This window comes from Canis aureus, chromosome 35 (assembly GCF_053574225.1).
Source record: "Canis aureus isolate CA01 chromosome 35, VMU_Caureus_v.1.0, whole genome shotgun sequence".
In the NCBI taxonomy this organism is placed as follows: domain Eukaryota; kingdom Metazoa; phylum Chordata; class Mammalia; order Carnivora; family Canidae; genus Canis; species Canis aureus.
In genome coordinates, this window is record NC_135645.1 from 26,883,874 (window position 1) to 26,896,779 (window position 12,906).

The window sequence follows — 12,906 nt, forward strand, 5'->3', positions numbered from 1 at the left end:
TTTTAATTCATTGTTATACCAAATGTGGTACAAAAATAGAAATACAAGATTTAGATGGGTGAAGCTCTTCAACCAGCTAGTCAGGATTCATATCTAGATCTTTTGCTATGTTAAATTTGTTACTCTAAATTTTCATCCTTATTACACTAAAATGGAGAAACACTGGGTCTATAAAATCAGAATATAATTCTAATATAGTTCCTTTCAATATTTAATAAATAAATATAATACATAAGTTTATAGAAGCTTTATAAGGAGCTTTTATATAAATTCTCTGTTGAATTATTTTTTTTCCCAGGAAAAATCCCTTTCATGGTAAAATTTGAATGTAGCAAAGGAAAAACTCTGAAGTAACGGAGTAAGAATTTATGATTCATAGCTTTCAAAGTGTTTTTATCAAGTCTTCAGTTGCTTTCACATTCACAAGCCTTGATACAGACAACTAGCCTTGGTGGTTCTCTTATCATATAAACCTCAGTCAGAGTAGAATCTGCCTTGATCTTTTCTCTCAAACATGGTTTGTCACATTTAAAAGTGTATGAATACAAAGTATATCAGAGAATGGTTATTCACAAATCTTGGAAATAATCTAGTATGCTTTAGTTACCTCCCAGTGATTAAGAAGAACAAAGTTAGAATGACGAGGAGAGTAAAGCCCCCAACAGCTGCGGTGGCTATGACGAGAATCTGTCCCTGTTCTGCCGCCATGTCAGAAGCTGAAACACAAATACAATATTAAAATTTCCCTGGGTGACATTTCACTACCAAAATTATTTTACAACTTGGTATATGCTTGAAAATATGTTAGTGGATACCAAAAATCCCTACTATGTTTGCCTTTATTTGGCAGATAGGATGCAAACCTAAAATAAGGGTCTGAAGATTGAGGTCATACCCTTTCTTCTTTTTTTTCACAAAAATATCAATAGAGTAGATGGATTCTTAATATCCCACATTTTAGGATTAAGTATTTGTTGCAAATCTAAATCAACAGATGGACTTAAAGGATTTTGTTTATGTAATTGCTATTTATTTCCTTAAACACTTTAATCAACAGACTATAGGCTTTACCTACTGTTTTGGTGTTTCTTTCCACAAAGTAGAAAGACTGTTGCATAATTCATTTAAGAATAAGCTTTTTTTTTTTTTTGTATTTAATGGAGCTTAATTCAAACACTAAAGTTAAGAATTTGCACTCTACAGCACAAGGATGTACATAGCAAATTCTTAGATATTTAGCAGTAATTAAAAAAAATGACATTTGAAAGCTTCCTTTTTTGAAGAAAAGACTAGATAACATATGGTACCAACATATTATTCCTAATTAACAAAACTGTGTCTAACACTGTATTGGATGCATGTTTACTACTTTCCAGGAATCTTTTAAAATTTATTAGTTCAATTAATTCATTAGACATTCTTATTTGTGTATTAGAGAGGTTTTAATCAGTTATATTTTTTATTGGATGGGATAGGTACAATTGCTTAATAACAGAGGTAAGAAAACCAAAGCCCAGAGAAGGTAAAGAACTTGCCCAACTTCACACAGAATTGGTGTGTGAATTCATACCAATCACCAGAATTCAATCTTTAGATTTATGGTTCATTTCTCCTTCTTACGCTATAACTTAAATAATAAACTTAATTATAAATATTCTAAAGTATTGAATCAATCAGTCCCTTTACTACCTTTTAAATAGAATAAAGCTTGATTTTTATTTTGTTTACTATAAAAATCTGTTAATCAAATCGTTTATACACAGAAAACTGAATAAAAGAAAGAATATAACTGGGAAACAAACCGTTTAATTCCCATAAAAATTTATTAAACTTGGGCACTTTAAGACTTTCACAGAAGTAGATCTTTTGGGCATCAAGTACTCGGTATACTATGTGCAAATTTATATCCAGGGTAATAACTTCCTCAATAAAAATGACATATCTACAAGAAAATATCTGAACATTAAAAGCTATTGTTGAATAAGAAACCAGTCACAGCCCTTAAGAAGCTTTTTGGGAAATCTAAAGGTAAATAAAAAAAAAATCATTTATGTTCAGTTTACAGTAAGAAATTTATTAAACCTTGGAATTAGATTTTAGTCACTATGATTTAATTAAGATATTTTCAAGCATCTATTTCCTTTAGCTCATAGTCTGTGCAGATTCAAGGTAAAGGGTTGCACTTTATCCAAGAAATAACGTGCTGAAGATTTTTTATTAGGTCCTCAATGAATTTCCTAATCTTCAAAATAGCACTGATATTGTGGGAATTAATGTGTGCTCTTAAATGTCACATTTTCACATTGAAAATTATTGAATAACAAATTATAAGGAAAAGATGTTACAGAAAACAACATTAAATTTTTGAAGATAAAGAAGATGGCATTTAAAAAGAAAACATTTACTTAGCGACAGCTGTATTTGTAAAATATATAATTCAAGAGTTCTAAAACTAGAGCCTGTATTTTCATAATAGCCAGGTGGCAAGTGATTTATTAAGACCATATATACAAAGTTCAGAGAGAGGAGAAGATTATGTACTTGGGTCTTTTGAAAATCAGATTACTTTGTTATAAAACACTGTTGTTTAACTTCAATGACTGCTTAGCAAACTGCCAGTTTTGCTAATATATCTCCTTTTTCACACTTGCAATTACATATTTATGAATTTTGCTTCAGTTAAAATTTTAATTAAATAACAGAATATTAAGTTGTGACACTTTGAAAAATGCATATGCCTGTATAATTGTTTCTTAACTTCTGTACCAGAAATCCTAAACACTCTTCTTTGGAGATTAACATATAGTTGACCCTTGAACAACACAAGTTTGAACTGCATGGGTCCACTTATATGAAAAAAATTTTTGATAATACACTACAGTATTATAATTGTATTTTCTATTATAATTTTTAAAAAATATTTTATTTATTTATTCGTGAGAGACACACAGAGAGAGGCAGAGACACAGGCAGAGGGAGAAGCAGGCCTCCTGCAGGGTTCCCAATGCAGGACTCGATCCCAGGACTCCAGGATCATGCCCTGAACCAAAGGCAGATGCTTAACCACTGAGCCACCCAGGTGTCTCTCTATTATGATTTTCTTAACATTTTCTTATCTCTAGCTTTCTTTACTGTAAGAATACAGTATCGAAAGATGAATGGATCAAGAAGATGTGGTTTATGTATACAATGGAATATTCCTCAGCCATTAGAAATGACAAATACCCACCATTTGCTTCAACGTGGATGGAACTGGAGGGTATTATACTGAGTGAAGTAAGTCAGTCGGAGAAGGACAAACATTATATGGTCTCATTCATTTGGGGAATATAAATAATAGTGAAAGGGAATATAAGGGAAGGGAGAAGAAATATGTGGGAAATATCAGAAAGGGAGACAGAACATAAAGACTCCTCACTCTGGGAAATGAACTAGGGGTGGTGAAAGGGGAGGAGGGTGGGGAGTGGGGGTGAAAGGGTGACGGGCACTGAGGGGGGCACTTGACGGGATGAGCACTGGGTGTTATTCTGTATGTTGGCAAATTGAACACCATTAAAAAATAAATTTATTATATAAAAAAGAATACAGTATATAATTAATATACATAATATGTGTTGACTATGTTATTGGTAAAGTCATCAGTAGGCTAGTAGTTAAGTTTTTGGGGAGTCAAAGTTATATGTGGATTTTTGACTGCATGGGGCAGTGGGGGTGGATTGGTGTCCCTAACCCTGTTGTTTAAGACCCAACTGTATAAAAATATATAAGTCATTTGAAAACAAGAGCATATAAAATGATGCACTACTATACCAGGAGTAAAACGCCATGGATTATGGGGCTGGGATGATTGTGAACAAATTAGGGACATCATTATAATCAATAGCACCCATTATTTGTTTCATACCAAACTATCCTCTAGCACTATGCTTAGTGCTTCAAATTCAGTATCAAAGTATTCTGCACAATGGTCTTAATAGGTAGGAACTAGGGGCAGCCCTGGTGGCTCAGCAGTTTAGCGCCACCTTCAGTCCAGGGCCTGATCGTGTAGACCCCGGATGGAGTCCCATGTTGGGCTCCCTGCATGGAGCCTGCTTCTCCCTCTTCCTGTGTCTCTGTCTCTCTCTCTCTGTCTCGTGAATAAATAAATAAAATCTTTAAAAAAATAGGTAGGAACTATTATTATTCCTAGTTTAAGTGGTTATATTTATTTGCCTAAATTCACCCTTCTTGTACACAGGAAAGCTGCCAATTCAACCCCGATTTGCCAGGCGCCAGGCCCATGCTATTGTCAGTATTTTACACTATCGTTTTTAATAACAGAACAAATGGCAGGATCCAGCTCTTTTGTGGGTCCTCAATCCATTTTGCTTGACCTTAGTTTCATGTCTGTAAGATGAGAATGTTCAATTAAATGTCTTTGTCACAATCTTTCAGATCAATTTTATGATGATACTGTGTTATCTATAAATCCTACAAATATTGGGAAGAATAAGATTTTCCATATGAAAATAAGAGGAACACTCATGATCAGTGCTGCAGCTCTTGGTCCTTAATGGGGATAATTTCTGCCTCATCATATTAGTGTTAGCCAATCACAAAACTATGACTACTCAGGATGAAGTCCCTAACTTCATTCACAAGGCTCTCTATAAATGGCTTTAAGTGTGTATCTCCAGATTAATATCTTATCATTCTCTAACCAAGCTGAATTTCCTCCAGTGGCTTGAGAGTGCCAAATTCTCTTTTATGGTCAATTCCTATTCACTCCTCCTACATGAATATCACATCATTTGGAAAGCTTTTTAATTTTTTTTTCTGATGGTTTAGATTTGATTAGGTCCCCAGACTTATGTTCCCATAGACCCTTGTACTACTTCTACCTATAAATTTCCATCATATTTTATTGAAATGACTTCTTTCATAATTTTTTCCCAATTAGACTACAAATTCCATGTGGGCAGGGATTTTATTCACTATTGTACCTGTAGTAAGTCGAATGATGACATCTCTACTACCCCTCTACCTGCCCCTATCTACAGAGAGAGAGAGAGAGAGAGAGAGAATTTGTAGGTACAAGTAAGTTAAAGATATCAGTCATCCTGTATTAGCTGTGTGGACCCAAATCCAATGACAAGTGTCTTTTGTAAAGAGACAGAAGAGAAGATAAAGAAGTCCATGTGAAGACAGAGGCAGAGGCTGTGAAGTTATGTAGCCACATGACAAAGAGACAAAGAATGCCTGGAGCCACCAGAACCTAGAAGTGGCAGGGAAGGATTCTCTCCTAGAGCCTTAGGAGGGGGTGTGCTTCTGGCCTCCATAACAAAGAATACATTTCTTTCGTGTGTGTCATTTAATACAGCAGCTCTCAGAAATTAATACAGTATTCAGCCTATAGGGCCTGATACATAGTAGTAGCTCAATAAATATCTGAGGGACTGGATTGAATGATTGCATTGAGTGATTTTGGTTAAAAAAAAAAAAAAAGTCAGATTAACCTAGCGTAGTCCATACCCTCACTTTCCACTTGAGATATGTAAAGATTTATCCTGTAAGTAGCTATATGTATGTGAAGTAAGTCTACCCAACATAATTTTAATCAGAAGAATCCAATTATTCTGTATGCTTGGACATGATACTTTCCAGAAGGCAGGAGTTGCTAGGAAATACAGGCTTCTACAATTAATCAAATTAAGTTGATTAAGCTTAGAAATGTGAATCAAAGGTTAAGAATGCATCAGTTCATTCAACAAATGTTAATGAGCACCTATTACATGGTAGACACTGAGATAAACACTGGAGATTCAGTGATGAACAAAAAAGATTCATAATTCCCTCCTGGATTTAAGTTTATGGGAAGGACAGACAATGAGGAAATAATTACAAGTATAAGAACCGTTACAAAAGGGATACGTGGGAATTGCTCCATAAAAAGAATAAGCAGCCCCGAGCAATTAGTCAGCAGAGTGGCAGTGAGGAAATACAGTTGATTATTGGACAATGTGAAAATTAAAGTGCCAAACCTTACAGTCTAAAATCACTAGACAGCTCTTGATTCCCTCAAAACTTAACTACTGTTAAATAGCAATAGCCCCTTGTTGACTGGAAGCCTTTGCCAATAACATAAACAGTTGGTTGACATATATTGTGAGTGTTATATGTATTATATACTATGTCCTTATAATAAATAAGCTAGAGAAAAAAGTATGTACTCAGAAAATCATAAGGAAGAGAAAACACATTTACAGTACCATAAAAAATCTGTATAAGGGCAGTGCTCCCAGTAGTCCTGTGGATCTGTCTTGCTTTAACAATATTTGGACAGAAGAGACCCAGACACCTATTCTTCCAGCCTCTAGCCACCCTCCAAACTCTTCTAGTCATAACTTCGGAACCATAATCTTAGCCATCATCTGCCTCTAGGACTAGTCAACACCATTTTTTGAGCTTATGTCCTTATTGGGCTGATTCCTTATATTCCTTATTCCTACCATGAGCTCCCAGATTCATCAGAATTATTCCACTGTGGTGGAGGCTGCTGTCAACCAACCACCCAGTCAATATGTATCTGCAGGCCTCCTGCACATACCTCTCTTTGGGCTTCTATTTCCACCTCAATAATGTGGCTCTGGAAGGCAGGGATCCCTTATTCTGTGAGGCAGCTTAGGAGAAGCAGGCGGGTGCTGAGGGGCTCTTGAAGATGCAAAACCAGAGAGGATGGTCATGCCCTCTTCCAGGAGGAGCAGAAAACATTCCGAGGTGAGTTGGGTAAAACCCCGAACTCCATGGAAGCTGCATGGCCCTAGAAAGAACCTGAACCAGGCCATTTGGGATCTGTATGCCCCACGTCTCTGTGACTTCCTGTAGAACGACTTCCTGGATGAGGAGGTGAAACTCATCAAGAAGATGGCAATCACCTGACTAACCTCCACAGGCTGGCCAATTTCCCGGCAGTGGTGAGCGACTGTCTCTTCAAAAGGTTCACCTTCATGCACAACTACAAGCCTCTGGAGCCCAGGGGCCCTGGTGCCTCTCCCTGCAGCTACAAGGCACCTTTTAAACCACTCTGGAGCCTTGTCCCAAGCCTTGGAGCAAATGAAGTCAATACAACATTTCACAGAAAAAAAATTAAAATAGAATAAAATCTCTGTGTAAGTGGACCAGCACAATTCAAACCTGTGTTGTTCAAGGGTCAACTACATGTGTTAGGAAGAGGAGGAAGATAAGGAGGAGAAGGAAGAGTTTTTCCTTGGTTAGAGGCCTCAAGGACCTGATTAATTAAGTAGACACTTAGATAAAGAAACCATAAAATCATCTACCAAACTGCTTCCAGAAAAGTACACTGTAGCCACAAATTCCCTTGTCATGAATGAAAATTTATCTGTTAGCACCACCTATTTATTTTTCAATTCTTCAAAAATTATTTCTAATAAGCTTTGTAGGAGAAAATGTATATCATTTACTCAGGTAAGGAACACCCTAGAGAGCAAACCTGTCCTTAAAAAGAAACAATGATATCCAGGTAAGAAATGAAATTTATTTGGGATTCAATGATTGGAAATGTCCCTTTGCTTAATGGAATGAGGTTGTAGTCTTGGAAAAAAAACAGTATATTAAAATAATTATTTCATCGTATGGTTTCGAAAGAGGTATACTTCCTTACGAGGAAGCAATTATCCAAAAAGAGATGCAAAATTGTTACTGAAGAGTACCTAGCCAATGGTTGGCGTAAGTCAGGATGCCATTATAAGTGAGGTTTACTTCAGTTGTTTCTATTTAAAGAAGAAAAAAAAAATAAGTGAGGTTCTTTACTTGGAATCCAAATACTTTCAAAAAATAGATTTAAAAAAATAAATTTCATGTCTTTAGGAAAGTATGGAGAGAAAAGCAATTTGGCTATTTTTAACCAAAGAATTTTCTTCTACTGCGACATGATTTTGTCTCCCTGTAATCAAGATTATTCTAGTTTATATTTACATTTCAAAGTAAAATCTGTTATTTGTATGCTGTGTCATTTTCTGTGGAATAGCTTTTAAAGTTAACTGTTTTCTGTTATGAACATATTTTTAAAGTTATTGAAGACAGCAGTTACTTTTCTTTTTGAATAAAGTATTTCTTAAAATGCTGCCTAGGGAAACAAATGGTGGTATATATTGTTTCAAATTTAAATGCTTTATTTACTACTGCCAATTCTTGATGAAGTGTCAAAATTTCAAATGATATTATCTCATCATTTCACCAAAATGATTTTTTAAAGAACAGCAGAAATCTCAACAATGTAATGGATTGACAGTACCCAGTATATTAATCTTAAGGTTTATTGACAAACCATGCAGGAAATCCTTATTATTTTTAATTTTCAGGAAAAAAATTCCCCTCTTATGTCATATACTGTAACCAAGATGAGTTTAACCTTATGAAATATAAGGCAGCCCCAGTGGCACAGCGGTTTAGCGCCGCCTGCAGCCCAGGGTGTGATCCTGGAGACCTGGGATCAAGTCCCACGTTGGGCTCCCTGCATGGAGCCTGCTTCTTCCTCTGCCTCTCTCTTGCTCTGTATCTCTCATGAGTAAATAAAATGAATTAAAAAAAAAAAAACCTTATGAAATATAAAGATTGCCAAATAGCCAAATTGCTTCTCTCATACTTTCCTAAAGACATGAAATTCATTTTTAAATCTATTTTTTGAAAGTATTTGGATTCCACATAAATATAAAGATTTAGCAATAGATAATGGAGACTAATCAGTCTGTAGAATCTCAGCACTATACGGTTACACAGACATGTGAGTATGATAGATGAATGAAAGCTAAAGATCTATTTTTTCCTAGATAAATATCATCTTGTGATTTTTGTAGTCGATGCTGTTATTCTCTTGGCAACCTGGACTTGAAATGTGCAGTCATCTTTGTTTCCACCTTTCCCTATGACTTTATGTCCAGAATCAAATCTTTACCATGTCTTACATCATCTTGTGTTTATTACCACTGGCGCAGCCTCATTTCAGGCTTCAGCCTCATATGATTAGGCTACGTTTATGTTTTTCTATTTAATTGGTTTCCTATAGTATTTCTTCCCAATCCATCTCACATTATATGGCCACGTAATTATTCTTCAAAATCATATTTAAAAAATATTCAGAGCCTTCCCCAATGCCTAAAGGGTAAAATCATCCCACCGCAATGGGTACACCATTCTTAGAGATGTCCAGGCCTGACACCTTGGACTCAGCCCTCCCACAATTCTCTCCTTTGCCTTCAGGATGATCATCAAGTCTGTCGTGCCCACATTTTTTTTTTAAAGATTTTATTTATTTATTCGTGAGAGATAAGAGAGAGAGAGAGAGAGAGAAGCAGAGACACAGGCAGAGGGAGAAGCAGGCTCCATGCAGGGAGCCCGATGTGGGACTCGATCCCAGGTCTCCAGGATCACACCCTGGGCTGAAGGCGGCACTAAACCGCTGAGCCACCCAGGGATCCCCCGTGTCCACATTTTAAGTATTTCTTAGATTCAACCCCATCCTCTCCTGTTCCCACAACTATTTAGATACTCATCTCGTGTATTTGAATTCCACAAGAGGGCAAATCCGTTTACATGGAATGCAGTAGAACAATAACAAGATGGACAAAAAGAGCCTCTGAAGAGACATCTGACAGGTGTTCACATATGAAAGAATGCATACTTTCCTCCATAAAACAGCTTTGATGCCTCATACTCTTACTTCAGATGTGTTTATTGATTTCCAAGTTCACAAAACAGTATAGTAACAGTAAATTAAGTAAATTGAGGTCAGGGTGACATACCTAAAGAGAGAGAATGGAATAGAAGTGCATGCTGCTAGGCTGGCCGACAGAAAACTGAGAAAACTGAAAATCTGATGTAAGGTTCCAAAATATACACTACTCAGGAGCTAGAAATTTAGGATCAAACATCCCTGTAAAATTCAGGGAGCACAGAAGGACTCACTATGTTATAACCCAAAACATTAACATGATTATATAAGATCAGTTTAAAAAAATGCTGAGTTATGTTCAAGATATTTTACTTAAAAGGGCAAGAGTCTGTGGATGGGTGATTAGAAAAATACGCCTCTGCAAAATGTTTTAAAATAGTAAAAATAATACTTTTAAGACCAAACTCTTGTACAAAATTTTCATCTCTCAAAATAAGATTAAATTTCTGAGGATTTCAAGGCTTTGGCTCATTTCAACTATACTATAAGCTTCTTGAGGGCCAGAAATATCTTTCAACTTTCTACGTCACAAGGAATTAGTAGAATGCCTTACACAATCTAGGGATTAGTAAATATTCATGAAGAAGAGATAAAGAACTACTCTAGTTATAAGGATTATATGTCCCTGGCTAAAAGAGTTTTTATATATGATGTATTTGATAATGCTCCTGCTTAAAAATGTTCTAGTTACGTCAATGACCCCTTACACATTTGTATTTTGGTATTTAATATGTTCAGAGATAAATTAATAGAAAATAGTGTGAGTTAGGATTTTTTATTCAAATACCCCTGCTTAGGCTTTGAATGGAGTAAATATTTAGAGGAAGAGTACTGGCATGGTATGAATTGGCACGTTTCTTTTACATTCATTCAATATTTGATGCCATTTACCAACAGGAAAAATACTAAGATGAGAGAGAGAGAGAAAGAGGTACATGATGTTCTCTATTCCACTCAAGTAAGCCAGTTACTAGCTTCTCAACTGGATGGAAAAAGAAAAAAAAAGCCTCATGGATCACGTCTGAAGTAGGGACGCTTAGCTGGTATTATACTTTTTCAGAAAGTGATTTCGCTGCTGTGCTTTCCTCCTCTGGTCTGCAGTTCTCCAGAAACAATGCAATTCAGTACATCAAACTGTGGCTGCACTGGGACACGGAAGATTTCCAGATTCACTCATCCTGATGCCCTCCAGATTCACTCTTCTTGATGCCCTTAATTTACTTGTCAGATAAAAATGCCAAATGACACAGGGATAATTGGAAAATGTGAGTTTGGTACAACTTGATGGAGAGGCAGAAGCAGAGGCAGGTAGTGCAGCATGATGAAACCCTTTTTGTCTTTTGTTTGCTGTCTTAAAGATTCCTGTGTGCATTAATAAATGGTCAAGATGCCTTGACAGGTAGGCTTCACATGACAAATATCAAAGAACAAAGAAAAATGACTGAGGCATTTAAACACCTGGAACTACTGTTAATATTCTATATGTCAAGGATTTAATTTTTAATTGTGTATATTTGATATTGTTACTTGCATTTGAGATAGGTCTTTAATAACATTTTGTAATTGAAATACTTATGCCTTTATATATATTATGATATGTATTATAACATATGTATACATTTCATCTTTTTTTTTGAGATCCAGTGCAAAATAGAATTATTTCCTTACAAATTTCACAAATTCCCTGGAACCAATGATGTTCAATTTCAAAAGACTATTCAACACGTTCGTTCCACAATATTAAGAGTATTTATTTGCATATTGGCAAGCATATATATGCAATTGAGGTGATAGCTTCTCTATATAACAGCGTGGCTTCAGGTAAACAGGTTTGTAATTAAATGTATAGTCACTAGAGATCAAAAATTTCATAAAGCTTATAAACTCAAAAGTTTTTTTAGAATATATTTTGCATAGAAAAAATGTGTAAAGAAGATAACCCTGATTAAAAGCACACATTGATCATTTAGAAAAACTTCTAGAAAATTTCTTGAGTGAATTCTCATTCATCAAAAACAACAGAAACGTTAATCATTTAGAATGTGCTAAACACTGTGATATAGGACTGGGGAGACAAAGAAAACTTAATTAAGCCTGGTTTCCTATCCTCATAGTAATTTCTCTTTAGCAAGGGTGGTACTCAGACCTTATCTGTAATATAGCGAAATCGTTGCTAAAATGGAGCCTGCTTCTCCATCTTCCTATGTCTCTGCCTCTCTCTCTGCGTCTCTCTTGAATAAATAAATAAAATCTTAAAAAGAATAAAAAAAATAAAATGAAGAATGCATGAGGGTCCTGAGGGAATTGTAGGAATGTGAAACTCTTGGAAGGAAGACAGAAAGGAAGGTTCAAAAAGCAAATGATTTTTAAGTCATATCTGATAGGATCAGAGGAAATTTGCAAGTGACCAGTGATGACTAGAAAGTGGGACATTCTAGTGTGAAGAAATACTATTACGTATACAGAGAGACATGAAACAGCACAACACCTTCTGGAGGTCTTCACATGCACTTTGAGGCTGAATAGGAAAAAGAGGCTGCAGAGTAGGAAGGTAGAGAGAATGAATCATGAAAATTTAGTGACCTTAGCACACTTATACCTTTCTCAGGAGTAGAGTAGATGGAGATGTGAGTTTACTCAAAATTGCAATTTTTACTGGAGATACAAACTCTTGCAAATATATAGGAAGAAAATGCCAGATTGGAAAGATAAACCCAATTGAGAAGACAAAAAGCAGGACTGAGAGTGAGAAAGTATTGAAGTCATGGTTGGAGGGCTCAGATTTGGCCTGAATCTCACACTGCTCCTTGAGTTTACAGTTAGGTAAAGTAATAAAGCCCCACTTTCCATCAAACCAGCGGAGTTTTTTGTCGCCTGAAATTAAGAGTCCTACTTAATAAAGTGAAACAAAGAGGAGAGAGTTTGGCTGTGCTTGTCCATATGCATATCTTATAATGGGGTGGGGGGGGTGGTAAATGGGTCTTATATTTCCAAGTTAGCTATTAATAACATCTCATTGTTCATCATGTTACTTGAATTAGATGTTTTTAATCTCCATTTACTATTTAAATATTTTTTCTATGTTGAACATAGCCTTCTGTGTCCATTTGCCCCAATGACTGGATGGATGAGTTGGAAGGATAAAGCAAAATGAAATGTGGGGGTTACCTTTATAA

At 35.7% G+C, this 12,906-nt stretch overlaps 1 protein-coding gene across 24 annotated transcripts in view; it reads right to left on the reverse strand.

Moving 5' to 3' along the window:
- Positions 1–12,906, reverse strand: part of EPHA6 (EPH receptor A6) — an 887,621-nt gene that overhangs the window by 252,744 nt on the left and 621,971 nt on the right. For all 24 annotated transcript variants that reach the window (XR_013372579.1, XR_013372578.1, XM_077884567.1 and 21 more), the window contains one exon: positions 608–716. Coding sequence is in view for 22 of the 24 variants with exons in the window: in XM_077884567.1 (XP_077740693.1) it covers positions 608–716 (109 nt within the window). In the remaining 2 variants the exon portion in view is untranslated. The remainder of the gene's footprint in view (positions 1–607; positions 717–12,906) is intronic.